Genomic DNA, 25,385 nt, shown 5'->3' with positions numbered 1-25,385 from the left:
TAATGGATAACAGGCTGTATATGAAGAAGGAAGTGTTGTCACTCTCCGCCATCACCTCGGTATTCTTGCAGTTACTGGGATTCACCGGCTTGTAATTGTTTGTACATTTGCCGAAGATCTCTCGGGGGGAGAAACCTCTCACCAAACAAGTGAGGAAGAGAAACCTCTGAGCGGAGATTTCTTCTGTTGGTGGCAGGAGGACAGACAGTGATGGCTCCAGCAGATTAATCACTGCAGAATATTTGAGACAAATATAAATCAAACAAAAAAATCCGGAACCAATATCACAATTTCACTAAGTATTAAAATACAACATGTTTAATTTGGGATTTATTCACTTTCGTTTCCTAAAGGAGCAGTATGGTACACAATCTGTTAAGTTAAAAAAAAGTAAAGTTTAATGTGAAAGTTGCCTTCATGTTTCCAGCCCACAGCAAGGGCATTCGGTTCAATTGTAATTGCTGATGATGACATCACAACCCAGGTTTCTTCTCACCTTATCTGACTTAATCAGGATACAACATCCTTTGGTTCATCTTTTTCTTAATCAGCTACTTAGCTATCCTGCCTTCAGATGCATCATTAATGTCTCCAGCAGTGTTTGTACATAACCAATGAAAGCCTGCCAATGATGTAACTGGATCTGGATTACACATGGGATGCTTTGTGTTTTAATCTCACCGCTCACCTTTCTCCTTGTGGATGGAGTCTCTTAGCGGAGTCGGTACACCACACATTAAAAAGTAACGCCAGTCAGCCAGGCTTCAGTAGAAATGTCTAATTTGCTGATCAGGCTGTCGGGATTCTGTCCAGGCTGGTCAGCAATCTCTGATTTCAGAGGTTTCTTTCCTTCTTTCCAGGTCACGTTGACTCCAGAAGGAAGATTGGACACAAAGCAGGTTAACATCACCGTCGCCTCCAGTAAGACTTTTTCTACTGGCAGTGGGATGATTTTAACGGTGTAAGGGTGGCACTCGGTATCTTCCATGAAACGAAAATCAAAGTCAATGAAAAATGTCCCTTATGATACAAACACCCAATTTTCAGATTACTTCTTCACAGGGTGAAGACACCACCTTCAAAATGGCAACTCCAACTATTGCTGAAACGATGCTTACTATTGTTGATGTATTTTGATTTGTGAAAGCATTTGTGATTACCTATGACATACCCTATTTAATTATTCCTAAAGTACACTGGCTTTGTAACAAGTGAAACCTGTGAAAAAAGTAAAATAATCGAAGATACAATTATGTAACCCATGGAATTACCTTTCCTTCAGAGTTTGTCTTTCACTTAACACCATCTATTGATACTTGTGACAAGAGTAATCTGAATATAATGAGTTCATTTCTATGTTCATAACCCTTAGGTGCACGTGCTGCTGGTCACGCTGACTGCCAAATCACATCACAAATTTCGGACAAATTATAATAAATAGTAATTATTCTCTTTGCAGAGTTCTAAAGTGTTACAGGAGCGGTGAATATCCATGGAAATTCTGTGCATTATATTTAACGTGATCAAAAATACTTTGCGTTATTGGTGTAATGTCATTCTCTAATTTATGTCATTGTTCCTCGTGGGCTGAGTTTGGAGTAGATCTGAAAACAAGACACTGAGTACAGCATTGGATATCGAGAAGGACACCCATCTCCTTAAGTCTTTCCCTCCATTCAGTTCGTTCATGACTGGTCTGTATTTTCACTTTATTTACCGAGCTGCATTTTTAATTTCTTCATAGAGCAGGGGAGAAAAAAAAAACAAACAAAAGCGTCTTAAATTAATCTACAAACGTGATGGAAATGTACACTAATTTTATAGACATCCACTACTCACTGTGTAAACATCACCACCCCAAACCAGGCAAAATCAGCCTGTCTCGAGTTCCCAGTTCATTCATCCCTATTGTAGCATTCTTACCAGAATTTATTCTCCTGCCTCATCCACTAAATACAGAGAGCATCTTAAAGAAGCTCAGTGAGAACACGTTTATCCCAGTTCATCAAATGTAATACCTACTTTGTCTGTGGTCTGATCCCATAAATGAAGTTAAAGAGCTCAGTACCAGATAAAAATCGATGTCGTACAATGTCCAAGGCCAACAGATCATTCCTGAGCAGGGAATGAAGCATTGAACGCATTTTGATTTATTTCCAAGTAAGGGTCACTGCATATTTTAACCATGTCATTTTGAGATCACAACATCATAAGATAGAGGATCAGAATAAGGCTGTTCGGCCAATCCAGAGTTTAGATCAGAATGATGCTGGAAAAGCACAGCAGGTCAGGCAGCATCCGACGAGCAGGGAAATCGACGTTTCGGGCTAAAGCCATTCTACTGTTTTCTCCCCGTACTAAACAAGAGCCGATCTATCTCTGGCTTGAATATACACAATGGCCTGGACTCCACAGCCCTCTGCAGCAACAAGTTCCACAGATTCATCATCATCTGGCTGAAGAAATTCCTCCCCATCTCATTTCTAAACGGTGCCCCTTTGACCCTGAGACTGTGCCCTTGGGTCCTAGTCTCGCCTACCAGTCAAATCATCTATTCCACGTTCACTCGACCTCAGTCTCTCAGTATTTTCTATGTTTCAATCAGATATCTCTCCAATATCCCCCTCCACCCCCAAACTTATCCTTGAAGCGGCTACCAGGCAAGGGTTCAGCACTCTGAATGCTGCTCCCAGCATGTTGAGGAAACAAACTATTTAACAAAGCTCACTGTCTATACATCTATCTTCAACAGAGAGGAAACATGATTTTCTGACTTGCCAAAATGTTAAATTATGGGCAATGCTAATGTAACACTCAAACTGAAATGAGATGCGTGACATGTTGGGAAATGAGAAGCTGCACCGTGCTGTTTACTACTCCTCATAAATTAGTGTGTTTGATTCACATCAGAGTTCGGAATGACTTGTAGCTCTCTCAGTATGTGTCTCTTACCCTGGAGTGCGGTGATGTTTTTACTTTGAATGTTCTCTCCATGAGTGACTTGGCAGGTATAGACGGCGCTGTTGAAGCATTCACCATAAGGGACCATCAGTCGACTCGTCACCGAGAAGTTTCCATTCGCCTCACACACGGGAGACGTGAAGAAGCCAGAATCCAAGTGTTGGCCATTTTTCAATCAACTCACCGAGATAGACTTCGGATGGAAATCGATGATTGAACAGACGACGGTTGCAAACTTGCTGCTTCCGATTTCTTCACTGGAGCTCACAGTTAGGAGAACAGTTGGTTGGAGAATACCTGGATCTTTAGGAAACACATCGCATAAATTATCGGACGAATTTCAGAACAAATACAATCAGTTCTCATATATCAAGGTTTCTTCTGGTTAATGGATACAAGAATCATAATTGTGCAGAGTGCTGGAGAAGCTGGGATCCACACAGAAAGATCAGCAGGACAATGTGAACGGCTAAAATTAAAGGACACAGCAAGGGAGTCAAGGAGGCCTAGAAACTATAGGCTGGTTAAATCAGAAGGGAGATAGCAATGTTGGATGGTATTCGTTTTAATGACAGAGTCTGATGAACAAGGCAGATGAAATACCAGCGTAAATGAGGAAATGATGTGGTTGCTATCGCAGACACATATTGAGAGCGGGACAGGAGTGGCTATTCAATATTCCAGGATTTAGTGCCTTCAGGCGAGACAAGGAAAGATGGAAAAGGTTGGGGCGGGGGTGTGCGGTACAGAATGTTGGTTCTGTCGCAATTCTGGCAAGAGTATTTTAGGCTGTAAAGAGAAATGAAATCATGGATACCTCCTCGAACAAAGGCAAATGGACAGTACTTCAAAACCAAAATACAACAAACATAACGACTGGGAGAGCATGATAGACCTTACTATAGGTCCAAAAGACCAAGTGCAAATACATGGGCAAATTTCAGAGAAATGTAAATTAAATAGGGGAATGAGAAAAGAGGTTTTTAACTTCCACAGCATAGGCTTGGATATTCATTGTGTCAAAAATTTAGAGAGAGCACAATTCTGAAAATGCCCCCAGGAGAATATTTTAACAAAGTATGTGTTTAATACAGATAATTTTAATCCACAACTTGCAAGAGAGGGGTGAACCTGAACTTAACTTTCGGGAATGAAGTCGACCAAGTGGGTAAGGCATCAATGGTGGAGCACTTTGCAGACAGTGATCGTAAATCAGTTGGATTTCAGATTGTACTGAAATTGCCCCAAAGTTCTGAAAAGGGGAAGGACAATTTAAGTAAGATCAGGCAATGACTTGACCAGAGTAGACTGGAAGCTGACACTTATTGGTAAATCTGAGTCAGAGCAGTGTGACACATTTAAGAAAGAGGTAGGAAAAATCACAGGGAGGACATTTCCCAGGAAGCCACTGCGTGGGACCAAGAATGCAACAGGCTCTGGACACTAAAGGGCATGGAGGGGAAGATAAAGAGAAACAAGGGAGGCTTCTGGTTTACACTGAAATCTCAAAACAATAGAAATTAGTATGGTGTACAGAACGTGCAAGGGGGAGTTTGAAAGAAAAAAGGAATTTGAAGAGCAAAAGGAACCATGAGAAAATAATAGCAGTCAAAACAAAGGAAAATATTTTTCAATGTTACAGGCTCATTCATAAAAAAAGAATTATTCGGGAAACAGTAATACCCATTAAGTGTTATTATTGGAGTGGAGCTGGAGGATTAGGTTGTGGTCGAAATGAATGTGTTGTGTCAGTGTTCACTAGTAAGAGGGACAATGTGGGGACAGAAATCATGGAGGGGTGTTGTGATCTAGTTTTCCGAAATTAGGGCACATGACTTGATGTTGTATGTTGTCTTGCTGGATGAAAACTGGTTATATTTCCAGGGCAGATGAAAAGTATATCAAGCGGTTGAGACATGCAAAGGATGAAATAGTTGGGTCGCTGACAATAATTTAGCAGTTGTGCCAAGTGAGTGTAGATCAGCCAACGTTGCACTGTTACACAGTACAAAGGAAGGGATAAATAATGAAAACGCAGATCTATCGGCGGAGCAGGCTTTCTGGTGGTGTTTTTTTTTAAGTCGCGGTATAGTCCAGTTATTGTTTTTTTAATAGCTAAAATTTAAAGTTTTTTTAAGCGCCTAGCGGACCCGGAAGCTGGTGTCGCGCTAGCTTACCTGGGAAGGTTTTTTTTCTTATAAAAGCGCGCAGGCGAGGAACTCGAGGCACTACAGGGTAGAGCCTCCCACCCGTCCTCCTCCTCTTAACCTAATAATAAGACCCGTTGTGGTAAGCAGGTAAGTGCTGCATTTTGCTTGTTTGTTTCTTTAGATCTAGTTTTTAACGTTTACCTTTTAGAGGGATGGCAGCGAAGGCAGTGCAATGTTCCTCTTGCAACATGTATGAGGTGAGGGAAGCCATTAGCGTCCCTGCTGATTACACTTGCAAGAAGTGCACCCATCTCCAGCTCCTCCAAGACCGTGTTAGGGAACTGTCTGGAGTTGGATGAACTGCGGATCATTCGGGAGGCAGAGGTGGTCATAGATCAGAGCTTTAGGGAAGTAGTTATTCCGAAAGTTATAGAGAGATGGGTGACAGTGAGGGGGAGTGGGAGGAAGCAGCCAGTGCAGGGACCCCCTGCGGTCATTCCCCTCCAGAACAATTATACCGTTTTGGATACTTGTGGGGGGGATGACTTACCGGGGTAAGCAACGTGGTTCATGCCTCTGGCACGGAGCCTGTCCCCGTTGCTCAGAAGGAAAGGGTGGAGAAAGGTAGAGCAATAGTTATTGGGGACTCAATAGTGAGGGGCACAGATAGGCGGTTTTGCGGGGGCGTCAGAGACTCACGATTGGTATGTTGCCTCCCAGGTGCAAGGGTACGTGACATCTCTGATCGTGTTTTCCAGGTCCTTACGGGGGAGGAGGAGCAGCCCCAGATCGTGGTCCACGTTGGCACCAACGACATAGGTAGGAAGAGGGGTGAGGATGTTAGGCAGGCTTTCAGGGAGCTAGGTTGGAAGCTCAGAGCTAGAACGAACAGAGTTGTTGTCTCTGGTTTGTTACCCGTGCCACGTGATAGAGAGTCGAGGAATAGGGAGAGAGAACATTTAAATGCGTGGCTACAGGGATGGTGCAGGAGGGAGGGATTCCGGTTTCTGGACAACTGGGGTTCTTTCTGGGGAAGGTGGGACCTCTATAAACAGGATGGTCTACACCTGAACCTGAGGGGGACCAGTATCCTTGGGGGGAGGTTTGCTAGTGCTGTTTGGGAGGGTTTAAACTAACTCTGCAGGGGCATGGGAACCTGGACTGTAGCTTTAGGATTCAGGACCTTGAGTGTAGGGAGGTTAGGAACATGGCATCGATCTCTAAGGAGGGTGCCTGTAAACAGGAAGGTGGCTTGAAGTGTGTATACATCAATGCTAGAAGTATGAGAAACAAGGTAGGTGAGCTTGCAGCATGGGTTGGTACCTGGGACTTCGATGTTGTGGCCATTACAGAGACATGGGTAGAACAGGGGCAGGAATGGCTGTTTCAGGTTCCAGGGTTTAAATGTTTTAGTAGGGTCAGAGATGGGGGTAAAAGAGGGGGTGGTGTGGCATTGCTTGTCAAGGATAGTATTACAGCGGTGGAAAGGGTGATGGAGGAAGACTTGCCATCTGAGGTATGTTGGGCGGAGGTTAGAAATAGGAAAGGTGAGGTCACCCTGTTAGGAGTTTCTACAGGCCTCCTAATAGTCCGAGAGAAGTAGAGGAAAGTATTGCGAGGATGATTCAGGAGAAGAGTGAAAGTAGCCGGGTCATTGTTATGGGGGACTTTAACCTCCCAGATATTGACAGGGAAAGCTATAGCTCGAGTTCGTTAGATGGGTCGGTGTTTGTTCAATGTGTGCAGGAGGCTTTCCTGACACAATATGTAGACAGGCCAACAAGAGGTGAGGCTATACTGGATTTGGTTCTAGGTAATGAACCCGGCCAGGTGTTAGATTTGGAGGTAGGTGAGCAATTCAGTGACAGTGACCACAACTCGGTGACTTTTACTCTAGTGATGGAGAAGGATAAGTGTGCACTGCAGGGCAAGGATCTAAAGAGAGAGCTAAGAGCAGCGAGAAGGGGACATGAAAAGTCCTTGGTTGGTAGGATTAAGGAAAACCCAAAGGCTTTCTATAGGTATGTCAGGAATAAAAGGATGACTAGGGTAGGTATCGGTCCAGTCAAATATAGTAGTGGGAAGTTGTGCGTGGAGGCGGAGGAGATTGGAGAGACACTAAATCAATACTTTTCGTCAGTATTCACTCAGGAACAGGACACTGTTGCTGATGTGAATATTGAGTCACAAGTGATTAGAATGGATGACTTTGAGGTATGTAGGGAAGAGGTCTGGGGAATACTGGAAAGGATGAAAATAGATAAGTCCCCTGGGCCTGATGGCATTTATCCGAGGATCCTTTGGGAAGCTAGGGAGGAGATAGCGGAGCCATTGACCTTGATTTTTATGTCGTCGTTGTCTGCGGGAATCGTGCCAGAAGACTGGAGGATAGCGAATGTGGTCCCTTTGTTCAAGAAGGGGGTGTAGGGATAGCCCTAGTAACTATAGGCCAGTGAGTCTCACTTCTGTTGTGGGCAAAGTCTTAGAGAATTGTAAGGGATAGGATTTATGAACATCTGGATAGGAATAATGTGATCAAGGATAGTCAGCATGGTTTTGTGAAGGGCAGGTCGTGCCTCACAAACCTTATTGATTTCTTTGAGAAGGTGACCAAGGAAGTGGACGAGGGTAAAGCAATAGATGTTGTGTATATGGATTTTAGCAAGGCATTCGATAAGGTACCCCGTGGCAGGCTAATGCAAAAACTACGGAGGTATGGCATTGAGGGTGCATTAGAGGTTTGGATTAGGAATTGGCTGGCTGGAAGGAGACAGAGGGTAGTAGTTGATGGTATAGGTTCATCTTGGAGTGCAGTAACTAGCGGTGTTCCACAAGGATCTGTTTTGGGACCATTGCTGTTTGTCATTTTTATAAATGACCTGGAGGAGTAGCTTGAAGGTTGGGTGAGCAAGTTTACGGATGACACGAAAGTCGGTGGAGTTGTGGACAGCGAAGAAAGATGTGGCAGGTTACAGCGGGATATAGGTAAGTTGCAGAGCTGGGCAGAAAGGTGGCAAATGGAGTTCAATGTAGCCAAGTGTGAAGTCATTCACTTTGGTAGGAGTAACAAGAAGATGGATTCCTGGGCTAATGGTAGACTACTTGGTAGTGTGGATGACCAGACAGATCTTGGTGTCCATGTACACAGATCTCTGAAAGTTGCCACCCAGGTAAATAGTGCTATCAAGAAGGCATATGGTGTACTGGGCTTTATTGGTAGAGGAATTGAGTTCCGGAGTCCTGAGGTCATGTTGCAGTTGTATAAGACTCTGGTGCGGCCTCATCTGGAGTATTGTGTGCAGTTTTGGTCACCATACTATAGGAAGGATGTGGAGGCATTGGAACGAGTGCAGAGGAGGTTTACCAGGATGTTGCCTGGCATGGTAGGAAGATCGTATGAGGAAAGGCTGAGGCACTTGGGGCTTTTCTCATTGGAGAAAAGAAGGTTTAGGGGAGATTTGATAGAGGTGTACAAGATGATTAGGGGTTTAGATAGGGTTGACAGTGAGAACATTTTCCCGCTAATGGAGTCAGCTGTTACTAGGGGAAACAGCTTTAAATTAAGGGGTGGTAGTTCTAGGACAGATGTTGGTGTAGATTCTTTACTCAGCGGGTTGTGAGTTCATGAAATGCCCTGCCAGTAGCAGTGGTGGACTCTCCCTCTTTATGGTCATTTAAGCGGGCATTGGACAAGCATATGGAGGTTATTGGGCTAGTGTAGGTTAGGTAGGCTTCGGTCGGCGCAACATCGAGGGCCGAAGGGCCTGTACTGCGCTGTATTTTTCTATGTTCTATGTTCTGTCAAGCTAGTCTCAGTGGTAGGGAAACAATTGAGAAGTGAAGTTTGTCTTCATTTGGAAGATAAATCAACAGTTTTCAGCACGGTTTTATTGAAAGGAAGACATGTGTAACAATTTGATAGTTGTTGTCAGAGAGACAACTCGATGTCCAGATGATAACAATAATCAGAGCCAATGGGATCCGAGTTAATTTGACAGACTGGATCTAGGACTGACTGAGTGGTGGGAGCAGGGGATAATAGTCATCGGGTGTCTGCGTGACTGGAAATCTATGTCTCCTGCTGTTCTGTATGGATTGGTGTTGATTTCCTTGCTATTTCTCTTACATACCAATGATTGACACTCAAATTTAGGAGGATTAACCAATGAATTCACAGATGAAATGAAAACTGTCATGTTGCTAAGTCATGAGCATAATGGCTTTAGATTGCAGGAGGATATAAAAGGTTTGGTTGTTATGTGAAGAGAAGTTGAAAATGGAAATTATTCTGGATAAATGTAAGGTGATGTAATTCGTTAGAAGAATCTGTGAGGTATGAGGTTTTGAATGGTGCAACCCTGGAAAGGCCTGAGGATCTTTAGTGCATGTACCGACCGATCCCCTATAGTACTGTGTCATCAAGATAAAGAAGCTAAGAAGGTGGGAGGACATTTGCTTTTATTATCATTGACAATGAAGAGTAGGGAGATTATACTGGAACTTAATAGAACACTAGTTACGCCAAACTGAAGCGTTGTTTGCATGTTATCAAAGGAATGTGATTACACTGAAAGTAGTATTGATGAGATTTGCCAGGATCTTGCCTGGGTTGGAGGGTTTCAGTTATGAAACTAGATTAGATAGACAGGGGTTTTCCTTGGAGCAGAGGAGAATTAGGGAGAAGATTATCATGCCTCGAATTATTTTGGGCATAGACAGGGTAAAATGGATGAAACCTTTCCCCTTGATAGAGAGATCAGTGGCTCAATGGCACAGGGTGAAGGTAAGGCCAAGAGGTTCCAAGCGGATCTCAGGGGAAAACAAAATCAGAGGGTGGTGTTACCTTGGAGCTCAGCACCTATAAGTCATGAAGAGACTGAGCACCTCATAATAAGTATGAAGTATTGAGATGCATCCTTGCAATGTCAAGTCACACAAGGCAATGGATCATGTGCTGGCAAAAAGACTTGAATAGTTAGGTGGCTGTTATTGATAGGTGTGAACTGGATGGATCAAAGGGTTTTTTTCCTGTGCTGTATAATGCGATTCTGTGAAAACTGTTATAAATAATGCCTTATTCATATTAATCACAGATGGTCTGTTTATCTCAGCTCCCACAACACGTACCCGGACACGGCATGTCTTTGGTCTTGTGTGACCCGCTGTGTTGAACCTCACAGTAGATTTTGCTGGAGCAACCTACCGCTGACTCGGACAGGGTTAACTGGCTGCTCAGGGTGTAAGCTGCCTTCTTGTTTCTCACTGATGGATAAGTCTTCAATCCAGTCGTGATTAGCTCCCCACCTTTCTTCCAGGTTATCTTGGTGACCTCAGGGGAATAGTCCATCGCCAAGCAACCATAGATCACAGAACCGGTGTTGTGCTCCTCACAGGAGGAGACCAGGCCATAAAGCGTGGGGGGACATGGTGTCTCTACAATAGAATGACCAATTGAGCATGTTAGTTTCTGTTAATTTGACCTTATCAGTTAATCAAATGTATCCTCAGCTGTAAACATTTGCCAGTATGCTCCCGCTGAAGTCTACAGCATAACTGGAGTTTATTATTATTTCCTACCAGTTGCTGATCATGATCATCGGTTCCCTCTTTAGAAACATGTCCTCGACCTTGACCATTACCATATAATTTAGGAAGAAGAACATCCTGATCCCACCCCAGTAACTGTTTGAAGATCTCACCAACTGACACTTTCACTGGATTGCTGTGAAGAGCAGAGAAGTTTCACAAAATACAAACCAAGGAAATGCAGATTCATCGAAATTCTACAGTGTGTGAAAACAGGCATTTTGCCCAACAAGTCCACACTCACCCTCTGAAAAGTAACGCATCCAGACCCATTCCCCTACCCTATTATGCTACAGTTAACCCTGACCAATGCACCTAACCTCCCAATCACTGAACACAACATTTGCAATTCCCCCAGCTTGCACATCTTTGGACTGTGGGAGGAAACGCACACAGACATGGGGAGAAAGTGCCAACTTCACACAGGCAGTCACCCGAGGCTGGAATGGAACCCGAGTCTCTAACGCTGTGAGGCAGCAGTTCTAACCACGGAACCAGCGTGCCGCCCCACTAGATACCGTGCTGCTGGAAATACCCAACAGCTGGCAGTACCCCCGGAGAGAAATCAGAGTGAATCATAGAACATAGAACATTACAGCGCAGTGCAAGCCCTTCAGCCCTCGATGTTGCGCCGACCTGTCATACCAATCTGAAGCCGATCCCACCTACACTACTCCATGTACATCCACATGCGTGTCCAATGACGACTTAAATGTTTTTAAACTTGGCGAATCTACTACCGTTGCAGGCAAAGCATTCCATACCCTTACTACTCAATGAGTAAAGAAACTACCTCTGACATCTGTCTTATACCTATCTCCCCTCACTTTAAAGTTGTGTCCCCTCATGTTTGCCGTCCCCATACTTGGAAATCAGGTCCAGAGACCCTTCCTCACTTATCAATGCAAGGCAGAATGTTCTCTCTTGGTGGAAGGTCACTGAAGCAGCAGCAGCAGCAACACAGGCAGGAGCTGAGCACTGGGACAGGGAGGATGGCTGTCACGGCTGACCTCATGCCAATTGTCTGGAAGTTGAAACATCTAATTTACAATTATCTGAATTCTGGAGGCCACTTAAAAATGGAGGACCATTAAAGTTCAGAGACTTTGGAGTGTTATAGCTGAGTATTTACGTAAATATGATTTGAGAAATGAACAAGTAATCTTTAACTTTAATAACTATCAAACTGACACGCAGTTCACCACCAAACCTCATCTTTCAGATTAACCACTGCACTTACTCTGCTTCGACCTATATTTCCATTCGCATTGACAAACCCTACCCTGCTACACACCCATTCATGCCCGGAACACACAACCCCTTGTATCACATGAAACACATCCAAGGCAATCCATATTGGTAGTGTAGCTGAGCAGAGAGATCTCGGCATCCATGTACATACATCCCTAATGTTTGACAGCCAGTTTGATAGAGTTGTTAAAAAGGCATACTTTGTGTTGGCTTTCATCGATAGAGGGACTGAGTTTCAGAACCACAAGGTTAGGCTGCAGCTGTACAAAACTCTGGTGTGGCCACACTTGGAGTATTGTGTACTGTTCTGGTCACCACATTATGGGGAGAATGTGGAAGCTTTGGAAGAGTTCAGATGAGGTTTCCCAGCATGTTGCTTGGTATGGCGGGAAGGTTTAAAGAGGAAAGGATGAGGGTCTTGAGGCTGCTTTCGTTTGAGAGAAGAAGTTTGAGAGGTGACTTAATTGAGACATAAAAGATAAACAGAGGGTGGGCAGTGAAAGTCTTTTTCCTTGAATAGTAATGGCTAGCAGGAGAGGACATAGATGGCAGATGTCAGAGGTTGTTTCTTTACTCAGATAGTAGTAGGGGCATTATTGCCTGCAACAATAGTACACTCGCCAACTTTCAGGGCATTTAAAAGCTCATTGGATAAACATATGGATGAAAGCGGAATAGTGTAGGATAGACAGGCTTCAGATTGGTTCCATAGGTCAGCACAACATCGAGGGCTGAAGGGCCTGTACTGCACTGTAATGTTCTATATTCTATATTCCAGATGGACATATGATCTCAATTCCTTTCACTCATTTACACTCCTGCCATCCTGTATCTGGTCCATGGCGAATCTGGACCTGGCACCATCTTTTCCACAACCTCTGACAAAAGCCCACTACCCAAGGCATGACCTCAACCCTTGATCCCTGACCTCTCATCTTACCCAAGTCAACCTGTTCACATTGCATCCTAGCTCCTTTCGCATCTGTCCTTTACCACCTACCATTTTGTTAGACTTCAAACTTTGCATTTTGACAACACGTCCACCTGACAGTTCATTACAGTGACCTTCCACCCCCCCAAATATCCTTGCACTCTGCCCACATTTACACTAACCAGCCTGAAATCCTGCCCACCTCTCCATAAACCAGACTGGCAAAGAGAGACCTCCTGCATTTCAACTCAATCTACCCCTCACCTACCAATTCGACCAAATTATTCAGTGACAATTACCATTTATATTGATGCCACCTTGCCAGACAGAGTGCATGCAAGCTTACCCAGCAGCCAGCCAACACCTCACAGCCTACCAGCCCAACTCTCCCACATTCCCAATCTAGCCCCTCACTTGCTCACCACCTTCCAACTTTGAGCGTACTCTACCATAAAGTCAGTGATTCATAAAGTTACATAGCACAGAAACAGTTCCATTGGTCCAGCTCATCCATGCTGACCAGAGATCCCAAATTAAACTAATTCCACTTGCCTGCCTTTGGCCCATATCCATCCAGACCTATCCAGTTCCTGTAGCTGTTCAAATGTCTTCTAAGTGTTGGACCTATCTCTGCATTTACCGCTTCCTCTGGCAGTTCATTCCAATGTTTTGGACAGTTACAACATGAAGCCCTAACTCCTGCACTCAGTGCTCTGACCAATGAAAGTACACGTCCCAAACACCTTCAACACACTAGCTACTTACAACGCTTTCAAGAATCTATGCGTCTGAACCCTCAGGGCCCTGTGTTTAACATACTACTCAGTGCCCTACCAGTAACTCTGTAAGTTGTGACCTGATCTGTCTTCTCAAAAAGCAATATGCCGTATTCATTTAAATTAAACTCGATCTGCCACTCCTCAGTCCATTGGCCCAGCTGATCAAGATCTCATTGTGCGTTTAGATAACTTTCACTGCCAATTATACCACAAATTTTGGCGTTACATGCAAACTTACAAGCCATGCCCCATTCATTGTTTTCATGGCTTTCAACCAATATTGTACCCTTTTTGCCTTTCTCCCACATATCCATAGCATTTTTTTTAAGGATTGAAGGAATCTATCTATCTCCTTCTTGAAATCATTTAATATTTTGACCTCAATGAATTTCTGTGGTGGAGAATTTCAAAGGTTCACCGTTCTTTTGTTGAACAGTAAGCAATCAGGTTCAATCTTATCGAGTGTTGGGAAGATTGGTGAGCAGCAAAATTAATGATGATCCCATGAATGGATTAGCATTTTAGAGGGTCCGAGGGGCTTTCTTCAGCTTCCATTTTGCATGTGGACATGTCCCTTTGGCAGTATGTTCCAAAACTGTGATCTTTGAGGATAAGGACGCACATGTATGTAAATGTTTCTCCTGAGAGCTTTCCTCCAAATCAGACTTCAACTTGGCTCTCAACTATTTCCCTGCCCGTTTACTCTTCCTCGATCACAGCCATGGGACTCACTTTCTAACGGCGCTGTGAATATGCTAATAACACACAACCTTCAGCAATTCAAATAGGCTGATGACAACTGGTTTCGCAAGGCGATATTTAAAGTATGACACGTCCACATCTGTCTAGAGATTAAAACAAACACTGAAAGAGTTGAAAATTATTTGAAGCACTTGTGTGTCTACACAAGATGATATGGTTTCCTTTTGTGTGATTTGACTGTGTTGTCACTGAACGAACCAAGCTATTTCTTAATCATAATAATGGGAATGAAGCTTGCCCCATTTTTAGAAAGGCAATCACACATTATATTTTTTTATTAAATTAGTAGAACATGGTGGTTGGGATGTTTCGATTGGAAATTGTCAGAGATTTAAAGCTTGCTTTCATGAGCAATTAATTCCAGTCTCATTGTGTCACAGTACTCAGAAATGTCTTTCAGAAATAGTATCTCCCTTTGTTATGGGCAGTCGAATCAGTAAATCCTGGATAGTATTTGCCTGTTAATCAAAGGTGTTAAAGAGTTTTAACCAAAGGGAGGCATGTGGATTTAGCTCACAGATGCACCATGATCTAAGTAAGTGGTGGAACAGCTCGAGGGACTGAGCGCCCTACTCCAACCACTTCCAATCATTGTGTCATTCGTCAGGCTAGCACTGGCGGTGAGCACATTTTATTAAAATGTTTCAACAAATTAATTGTTTCACACATGCTTCAAAAAAATCTTCAGTTGATTATTTGGAACGAGATCATTGAAATTCTCTATTTGAGTGATCAAAATAACTTCCACCCAATTACAGCAGCCACTACACTCTGGAGTGTGTTGTTACTTCATATGTTTCTTGTGAAACTACAGCTTGAGATCAGAGCGGTCAATTTCAATGATTCTCTGATATTTAATATCTCTGAACGTTCGCAATTTGTTCAAATGCATCTTTTCTTTGAAGAACGTGTTTCATCGAACACAAATTTTTTAAATGAAACAACAAACTTTAAATGCTAGAAAACCAAAATAAAGATAGATGGGGAGAGAAATCAAGATTAACCTTTCGCATCCAGAGAACCCCTCTTCAGCAAATTGTTTTCATGTTTTTGGCACAAGAGCTCACACCTGTTGAGATAAACAGTAATTACGTTGGCTTGACTCCTATTGGAAAAAGGATTCATAGCAGAGGTACTGGATGGTCTGAGAGAGCAATTGAAGACCAGCTGAAAAGCTATCACCATCTGCTGCAAGTGTTGGATTCAGCGGAACCCCCACATTACCGAACAATCAAATTCAGCTACACCACTGGTTTAATATAAAGTAAAATAGTCGAAGCATAATATCATCAAATATGCTTTGAAAATGATTCATTCTGGTTTAGTTATAAATGATATTGCTAGAACAGCAAGTCAAAAGCTGGGATTTCTTTGAGCACTTACTCCATTAACCCCATCTTGCAGTGCTCAAAAGGTTGTGAACAAATATTTATCTGGAAAAAGCTGCTAACCATCAAAATTCTGTTTAATATCTAAGAGACACAAGTCAGGACAGCGATGGAATAGATTTCACTGGCCTCTGTGAGTGGAATTCCAACAAACATTCAAACATTTCAACCTGCTTTCTTGCACTGAAGTAACCTGGTAAGAGATGGTGTTACATACCTCTCTAACGGGTTGTAAGTGAACACAGGCCACCTGGCACAGAATCAGGGACCCTACTTCAACATCACAACAGACCTGAACACAATGATTTTGACACTATCACGGAGAACACAGCCCACCTCTTTTGACAGTACATAAACCATGTTTGTTATTAACACCTTCCAACAGCCAGGGATTGTTCCGAATGTGTGTGCAATGAAAGTAACATTTCAACATTTATCCAAGAATACTATGATAGCAGCTCCGAATTGTTAAAACTCTATGGGAACTACAGAGGAATAAAACTAGGAATTACATTGCCATCAATACACTGTCACTGGATTCCAACCTAGAACTCCCTTCTTCTTTCCCCTTCGAATGTTGCTTCACCAGACGGTCTACTTACTTTGAAAAAGATTAAAATGTTTTGAAGTGTAACATGACCGTTGCCAGTGACATTAAAAGCTGATAATAGGTTTTCAAATAATAAGATGCAAACAAATTCTGATTCTACATTGTGCCTCGAAACATGTCCTGCATAACTGAGGCACAAAGAAAACATACAGCATATCTGCCTCTGCCTCGATCAATCAAATATCTCTTGTTGCCAACAACCAATTTCTAAACTCCTGCTATCTGCCTTTTGTTCCTGAAACGTTCGTTCTGATTGGAACAACTTAGTCAGGGCTTTCAATTCTGAGGCACCTAATCGAATATCGTATTTCTGTCAGATAAAAGTGGTTTTGAAGCGCGAGATGAAATTGAACTGTCTGAGATTCAGGTATCCAAACTGGACAATTTACAAATGGTCAGGACCGTTGACATGTTAGTCAGAGATAACACTGAAACAAATTGTACAACAGACTTAATCCTAGAGGATATATTGCTCAACTCCTCACATCAAACGAAAATGTGTTCACAATGAACATAAATAACCACTGAGTTAATAAAGTTAATAAGTCATTGTAGTTAACAAAATTATTGAGGTGGGAAATATCACCAATTAAAGCACAGATCCGGAGGAAATGGATTATTCTCTAAATTATTTTTGCATATTCTTAATACGTTCCTTGAACTGTGGAGATTTTGAATGCACTGCATAAAGTCAATACTGCATTCGAGTGTGGTAAGAATTTCTGTTGAAGGAATTAGGGCAAGATCATTTTCTTGTTAACTGCTTTTAATGAACGAAAATGTTTTAAAAGGTATAAATTGAAAACATGCTTCTGTCTGGAGTTGCCCACGTTAACCGATGTCTAAGTAAATGTGGGCACAGCTGCCTCACAGATCCAGGTAGCCAGGCTCGGTTCCAGCCTCGGGTGATTGCCTATGTGGAGTTTGCACAATCTCCCCTGTGTCTGTGTGGGTTTCCTCCCACAATCCAAAGATGTGCATGTCAGGTGAACTGGTCATGCTATATCGTCCATAATGTTAGGTGCATTAGTCAGAGGTAAATATAGGGTAGGGGAATGTGTCTGGCTGGGTTACTCTTCAGAGGATCAGTGTGGACATGTTGGGCCAAATGGCCTGATACATACTGCAGGAAAGCTAATCTAAATGATTGTCACACTTAACTAATGTGAGCAGATTCATTCCGATCGGTCAAGTATATTAATTAAAATAACTATTACTCAATTTTCAGTGTCTCAATACACAATGTGCTCTGTTATCCTTTAGTTCATGTCTTCTGCATATTTGTGAACTCAACATACGTCTGAACACATCGATGTAAAATGAATAATCTGTTTGCAGCAGGTACTCCCATAATTTTAAGAGTAGAGTTCCTACAGTATGGAAACAGGCCATTTGGCCCAACAATCCCACACTGAACCTCTGAACAGTAAGTAGCCCACCCAGACACATTCCCCCTAATTTATATTTGCCCCTGACTAATGAACCCTAACCTACACATCCCTGAACACTATGTGCAATTTAGCACAGCCAATCACCTGACCTGCACATCTTTTGGACTGTGGCAGGAAACCAGAGCGCACAAAGGAAACCCACGCACACACAGGGAGAATGTGAATACTCCACACAGGCAGTCACCCGAGGGTGGAATCGAATTTGGGAACTATTCGCTGTAAGGTAGCAGTGCCAACCACTGAGCCACCATGCTGCCCAGCGAGTTCAAGAGTGGATTATTTTAATTAAGTCGAAACTTGGCCTTGGTCACATAATTCACAATAGCAGTTGTTTCCGAAAGAATGACTCTTCAGTTGATATTTTGTTGTAAAATGTGACTATTTATTTAAAATGCACAGATTGGAAACACCAAAAGCACTGTTCAGATTAAATAATTCAGTTAATGTTTTATTTTTATCCTGCAAATCCAGTTTAATCAGGGACATAAAAATTAATTAACTCAAGTTACGTGTGAAACTGATCAAAACAGCGAAACTGATCCGTTCTTCACAGAATTGAGCAGAAATTCCAAATGGTCTTTGACAATCTTCTTTTCCAGCCAGTAAAAAATATGCATGTAGTGTACAGCGGAATTGGAAGGTGTTTCTTGATCAATTGTAGCACAGTCATGACATTTTTGCTCAAGAGCAAGAACTATTAGAACATTAGACTTTTGAAATTCTATTTATATTTCTCTATGACTTGTAAACTGTTTAATGACAGACCTTGTGATTGAACTAGATAGTTGAGTTCTGAATTTGGATTGTGAAGCATGGATTAGATTAATCCTTCATTATTTATTTTAAGTAAAAATGATGCCCGTGTGTATCTGTTTCTAAAACCATTGCTATTTGCCTTTCACTTAATAGTAGGCTTTATGAAATTTCAACTCGCATGCTGATTGCATTGAATGAGGAACCTGGAGCGGTTCACTGTCACCAACCGTGTTAACATTGCAAAAACAATGTAGAAACCAGAAACGGTTTCTCAAACATTTAATGTTACCCGAGCACAGTCCCTCCTCAACAGAACAACGATCACCAGATCACATCACCGTGTGTTTGCAGCAGACCTAGCTCTGCAAACATTTTCAACAGAACCAAGAACATGATGTAACCTCACAAAAAAAACTAATTGAAGTCGAACAAAGTTGCTCAGAATCAAGCAAACTAATGATTAAATTGAACAGAAATAACAAGTCATAATAGCAACCTTATTTGTGAGGGGACTTAACACTTAAAGCTGTAATGTTTCTGGCAACAGTTCAATTTATTTCCAACTTTCTTGATCGTGACAATTTTGTGCAGCGCACAGTAGAGCGGTTGAAGGCAAATATTGATTAATCAATTCATGGTCAAAACAGAACTACTGAATGGGCAAACGTTACCACATTATAATTTTAAGTTAGTTTCAATTACGTAATCTGATAAATTCTGCAGTTTCAGATTTTAGTCCCAAATTTTATTTTGAATGAGGCTACTCAAAACAAAATTCAGTTAGTTTACAATTAGAACTGAGTTTTTTTTAAAAAAGTCAAAGCATTAAGAACCCTTTTCATTTCTCACACTTCCGGGTTTCTGCCTTATGTTGTTTTTCAGACTATTACAAATGGATGTAATGTTTTCAATCAAGCAGAGAAAAATGTGTCATATAAGTTTAACAAATGCAGAAATGATTCCTGAAAAACAAAAGAACTTCACAAATATTGGTAATGAAAAGTATTCCAGAAAGTCAATCTCCTCACCAGAAAGAAAACACCAATTCAGAAAGCATGTAAACGCAGATCAATTTCACAAACTGAATAAGGATCCAATCAACTCAATTCAACAGAATCAAGGAAAATTAAATCAGAATTCAATCAACTCAAAACAACAGATTTGAATGAAACATAATCAGAATCCAACCAATTCAATTCAACAGAATCAAATAAAACCATTTCAAAAGCCAATCAACTCAATTCAACAAAACCAAGTAAAATCAAAGTCAGAATCCAATCAACACAGTTCAAACTGAATCAACTAAAACAAAGCCAAAATCCAATCAACTCAATTCAACAGAATCAAATAAAACAAACTCAGAATCTAATCAACAGAATGAAATAAAACACCGCAAGAAAATTTTATGACAGTTTTTAACCTGCTTGCCATCAACAAAATTAACAAAATAAATGAGAAAATATAATCAGGGTAAGAACATATATTCAAGAAATGAATAATGATATTTTAGCATATTTTAATCATGATTGGTAATATCTTGAACATCTTTGAATTCTTAGCGTTTGCTGTTGATAATAAAACTCACAGTCAGGGTGACACTGACATTAAAGATTATTTATAGCTGACTGATTAAGAGACATCAGGTGTTTCAAGTAACCCAGCCCATACAATGCCCATCTGATCAAAAAAAAGAGATACACCGAGCAACTGACTCCATCATCACCATTTTAACTATTTGCTGAGCCTTAACTGAAGTCTATAATCAGTCTGAACAAAAATCAATATGAACGAAACCAAACTCAGCACAGAATCTGAGCTTCATTTAATTCAGAAACTAGTCACATGAATAGAATTTTTAAAAAAAATCATTAAGAAAGTTCAAAGTTCTTACCTGAAGTCACAGTCACCATGGTCCCTTGGCCCCAGTAGCCAAGAGAGTCAAAGTGTTACATTCCCTGGACTGGGTCACACAATAACTAGCTCTGCATAAAACAAATCAAAAATCTACCATCATTTTAAATTTCCAGAACCTCAGGCAAAATAAAGTCACGATAAATCTTCATCACATAATTGCGCTAGTGAATTCTGATCATTCTTGATAAATCTTAACGCTGTTTTATACTTCACAGAGTAACACATGAGCTGATTCTCAAAATTCCCAACTGATGTATCAATAATTTCCGAACACTTCTATAAATTAAATAGTAATACTGGCATAAAGCCCTACAGAACTAATACTGCACTGCAAGTTAAGACGGTTTGTAGAAGTAATCACTGACTAGATTCAAACAATGGAGGCTGAATAGGTTTTTGTATTGATCATAATTGCAGTGTCACCCCAGTTATATCACTGAGACACGTTGTGTCAAATACTATGACAGACTATCAACTGTAAAATGCAGATAATTTCTTCACTTCCTAGAAAGCAGTGATTCAGACTCCTCTAAAAATGATTTGGTGCGTTATTTCAGCTTTTACTATTGATTGTATTTTGAAAGCTTGGAATACTTTTCCAGGTTTGGTCTACATTTAACTTGACAATCAACACGAAGAAGGTTGAAAACAATTATGCATTTGTACAAACTAGCAATACTGGATTGCGTTTAAATTGCATCTCACATTATTTTTCACTCCTGCCACGGTAGAAATCATCAATTTGAGATAAATCCTTGTCGGTAGTTATTGTATGAGGATGTCGCTGTGCACAACACTGTGACCCACTGTAGTATCACAATGATGTAGACCAATACACTCACTCTCTGTTCTTTACTCTAGGTCTCAACTTTCATTTGAAAGAGCCATTTAGTACTGATCATGTTTAGAATGAATGCCATAGTTGACATAACAATTAGCAGTGATTTCCTGAGCTGTCAGATATATTAAAACTAACATTTTGACCAAGCATTTAATTGAGGGAAGTGTTAGCAGTACACACGACAAGCCTAAAACATTGTCCCATTGTGTCACCAGTTTGCTAGTTTAAATGATACAGTTCCTCTTTGATAGTTTTGTAAGAGGCAGCCTGAGGTCTGCTTCAGATCGCAGTTGGTATAATTGCATTTAAAACTCGTACTGACCATCAGTTTATGATGGAATTGACAAAATGTTCCCTCGAGCTTTTTTTGAACGGGTCCAGCCCTGGTTCCTCTTGCCATGGTATTTTGCACAGTAATGGACGGCGGTGTCTTCGATCTTCAGGTTCCCCATGTACAACGCGAAAATGTTGTTTGAAGTGTCTTTGGATGCGGTAAATCGACCCTTAATCGCTGGTGCATAGTTATGGCTGTTTGAATTATAGTAGTACAGCAGCCACTTCGGACCCTGTCCAGGAATCTGGCGGACCCAATGCATGCTGCAGCTGCTGATATCGGAACCGCTGGTTTTACAGGTCAGTTTCAGGCTGCGTGCGGGTTGGACAGTCTCTGCCTCTGGCTGAGTCAAAACAATCTCCGAGTTTAAAAAAGAAAACAAATAAACGATGAGCATTAATGCTGATGAAATGACGGCTGAGTCTTTTACATTCATGCGGTAGACTAGCATTGAGGCAGTAACAAAGACAGACTTGAACAAAAAACACTCACATGATAAGAAAGTCAGTAACAAACTGAGAAAAATTGTCGACACAATCATTCTGATAAATTGTGGGAAACGGTTCTGTCAAGATCTTTCTAAACAAAGCCGACCCAGGAGTGTTGAATTACGGTCTAGTGCCCAGGATTTATATGGCCATTGGAAGGGACAGACTTACAGCTTCCGCCTGTTGGTTTCCTGCTGGAGGCTGAGACTAGATCCTGGTATTGGCTCACACAGCCCGAACGCATGGGTTCATGTATTTTTATAAGGTTATGTTTAAACTAGACATATACACATCTTGGGATATTTGTTTTGCTGAATAGCTTCTTTGGAAGATTTTTTTTTTAAACGGTGGAAGTAAAATTGAGTAACTTCAGGTTTGTTTCACATGATCGTTAAAAAAATATCATTTGGAAGTTAGCTCCCTTTATCTCTACATTCATTTACAAGCAGATAAAACTAAAATCAAAGTTCAAACATGTTACCAGCTAGTAAAACAATTCAGCTTTTTTTTCCCCCGGACACTGCAAGTCTCTGCCCCCCCTATCAAAGAACATATAATTCATACTAAATGTTTCAAAATTCAGTTCAGACAACTGAATACAGAGCGTGTCCAAAGTGATGATATTTAGAATATTCAATTAGAAGTTAACTCCCTTTAATCCTACATTCAACCACAAGCAGATAAAGCTAAAAAGAACTTCAATAATACAAAATGAGTTACTTTATTTTTGCTGTCACTCATTGTCTCTCTCACATTACAAAAAAAATACCATTTCTAATCTGCGTTTCTAAATTCAATTTAGCCAACATAATGTGGAGCATGTCTGAAGGGATGATGTTCAGAATGTGAGTGTATGTCACTAAACAGTTTGGACCCGGAGATTAGAAGTATCTTCTCCAGAGTGTCTCTCCTTGCATCTATTTTTTTCAAATTGCCCTGACACTAAAATGCACAGTAAAGGAAAGCTGTGTGCCTGAGAAACAAAAAGTGAGTTGATAGTGATACATAACACCTAGATAAACTTTTGAATGAGCATCTAACGAACTAGAACAGGACAGTCCATAAGTTGTTTATTTAATCCTCAACATCTAAACCATTGCAGGTAACTGTCTGGGTACATCAGGAGTGTTTGGTTAAATTAGAGAGTATTACAATAATCATTACTATGGATGTAGGTCATAAACAGTACATTGCTCTGCTCACTGATAGCTCTGACAAGGGGGTTAACTCATAAAAATCAGCAAAAATTCGCGGTTATACTACCCCAGTATAAACCATGTATCAAGGGCCCACTCAGTTTTAATGAGATGCATGAATCAGAAAATGGTGCAACAAGTGATGTGAGTTTGAACCAATTCAAGTTTATTAATTTACTTTGAGATGATAACAAATGTGACTGCAATGTGGGATTATGGATCAATTAACTTCATATTCAGGAGCTTTAAAGATACTCAATAAACAGGTTGAACTAACTAGAATGTCACTGCATTCAATGTCCTGTTTTCTGATAGACATACAGTGAATGCTGTATTCAGTGACTTTCCTTTTTGTGCGAAGATTTGTAGCTCGGTACTCGTTGTTGTGGTTCTGTTCACCGAGCTGGAAGTTTTTGTTGCAAACGTTCCGTCCCCTGGCTAGGCGACATCATCGGTGCTCTGGAGCCTCCTGCGAAGCGCTTCTTTGATGTTTCTTCCGGTATTTATAGTGGTCTGTCCTTGCCGCTTCCGGGTGTCAGTTTCAGCTGTCCGCTGTAGTGGTTGGTATATTGGGTCCAGGTCGATGTGTTTGTTGATGGAGTTTGTGGATGAATACCATGCCTCTAGGAATTCCCTGGCTGTTCTCTGTCTGGCTTGCCCTATGATAGTAGTGTTTTCCCAGTCGAATTCATGTTGCTTGTTGTCTGAGTGTGTGGCTACTAGGGATAGCCGGTCGTGTCGTTTCGTGGCTAGTTGATGTTCATGTATGCGGATTGTTAGTTGTCTTCCTGTTTGTCCTATATAGTGTTTTGTGCAGTCCTTGCATGGTATTTTGTAAACTACATTAGTTTTGCTCATGTTGGGTATCGGGTCCGTTGTCCTGGTGAGTTGTTGTCTGAGCGTGGTTGTTGGTTTGTCTGCCGTTATGAGTCCTAAGGGTCGCAGTAGTCTGGCTGTCAGTTCTGAAACGCTCCTGATGTATGGTAGTGTGGCTAGTCCTTTTGGTTGTGGCATGTCCTCGTTCCGTGGTCTATCTCTTAGGCATCTGTTGATAAATATACCAACCACTACAGCGGACAGCTGAAACTGACACCCGGAAGCGGCAAGGACAGACCACTATAAATACCGGAAGAAACATCAAAGAAGTGCTTCGCAGGAGGCTGCAGAGCACTAATGATGTCGCCTAGCCAGGGGACGAAACGTTTGCAACAAAAACTTCCAGCTCGGCGAACAGAACCACAACAACGAGCACCCGAGCTACAAATCTTCGCACAAACCTTGAACACTTACGGGCGAGAGACGTTGAGACAAGCCAGGAAATGGGAATCCTGCGCTAACCGCCTAAGCGCCACATATGAACAACTCCGGTTCCTACACGAATGCCGAAAGAATCAAATCCTTCCACAACGTGTCAGGTACAGACCACCAGTCAATAATCCACAAGCCAGGGAAACAGCCAAGCAGAATGGATTCAGGATGATACAGGTAATGATCACAGACGCTCACAACCGACTGCACAAATACAAACAAGAAATTGCGCGCCAAAAGTCGTTAATTTCAAAAACCACTAATCATAAATGGACCCGAACCATAGAGCAGGCTGTCACTATAGGACAGAACAGGACAACACACCGCAAAAAAACGGCACTAAAAGAAAAAATGGCCAAACGAACACACAAAAAAGAGGACACTACAACACACACCTGGGTTAAAAACCTCTCCCACAGACAGCTCACAGACATGGAAAGAACTATACTGGCCAAGGGACTCAACTACAACCACAGGGATGCCAAGACAGCAGACTTCCTAGCAGCACTAGAATGCACACATCAGGAACAATGGACTGACAGAAGAGACACAACAAACAGTGAGACAACGGTCGTACCTATGATGATAAGAAAAAGACAAACACATAACCTTAACACCAAGGAGAGGGAAGCACTGAAAGCACTAAGAAACGATAATAACATAATCAAACTACCAGCAG

The 25,385-nt window shown here is 41.6% G+C and overlaps 1 gene segment (V, D, J or C); it reads right to left on the bottom strand.

Moving 5' to 3' along the window:
• Nucleotides 1–736: 736 nt before the first annotated feature.
• On the bottom strand, nt 737–22,150 carry LOC132826023 (Ig heavy chain C region-like). The segment is given in 6 exon segments: nt 737–1,020; nt 2,953–3,082; nt 3,146–3,258; nt 10,239–10,544; nt 20,517–20,566; nt 21,786–22,150. Coding segments are annotated over 6 exon segments (1,248 nt in total).
• Between the last annotated feature and the right edge of the window lie 3,235 nt (nt 22,151–25,385).

This window comes from Hemiscyllium ocellatum, chromosome 21 (genome assembly GCF_020745735.1).
Source record: "Hemiscyllium ocellatum isolate sHemOce1 chromosome 21, sHemOce1.pat.X.cur, whole genome shotgun sequence".
Classification (NCBI taxonomy): Eukaryota; Metazoa; Chordata; class Chondrichthyes; order Orectolobiformes; family Hemiscylliidae; genus Hemiscyllium; species Hemiscyllium ocellatum.
Note: the sequence above shows the minus strand (reverse complement) of the source record. Positions and strands in the feature narration are given on the sequence as shown.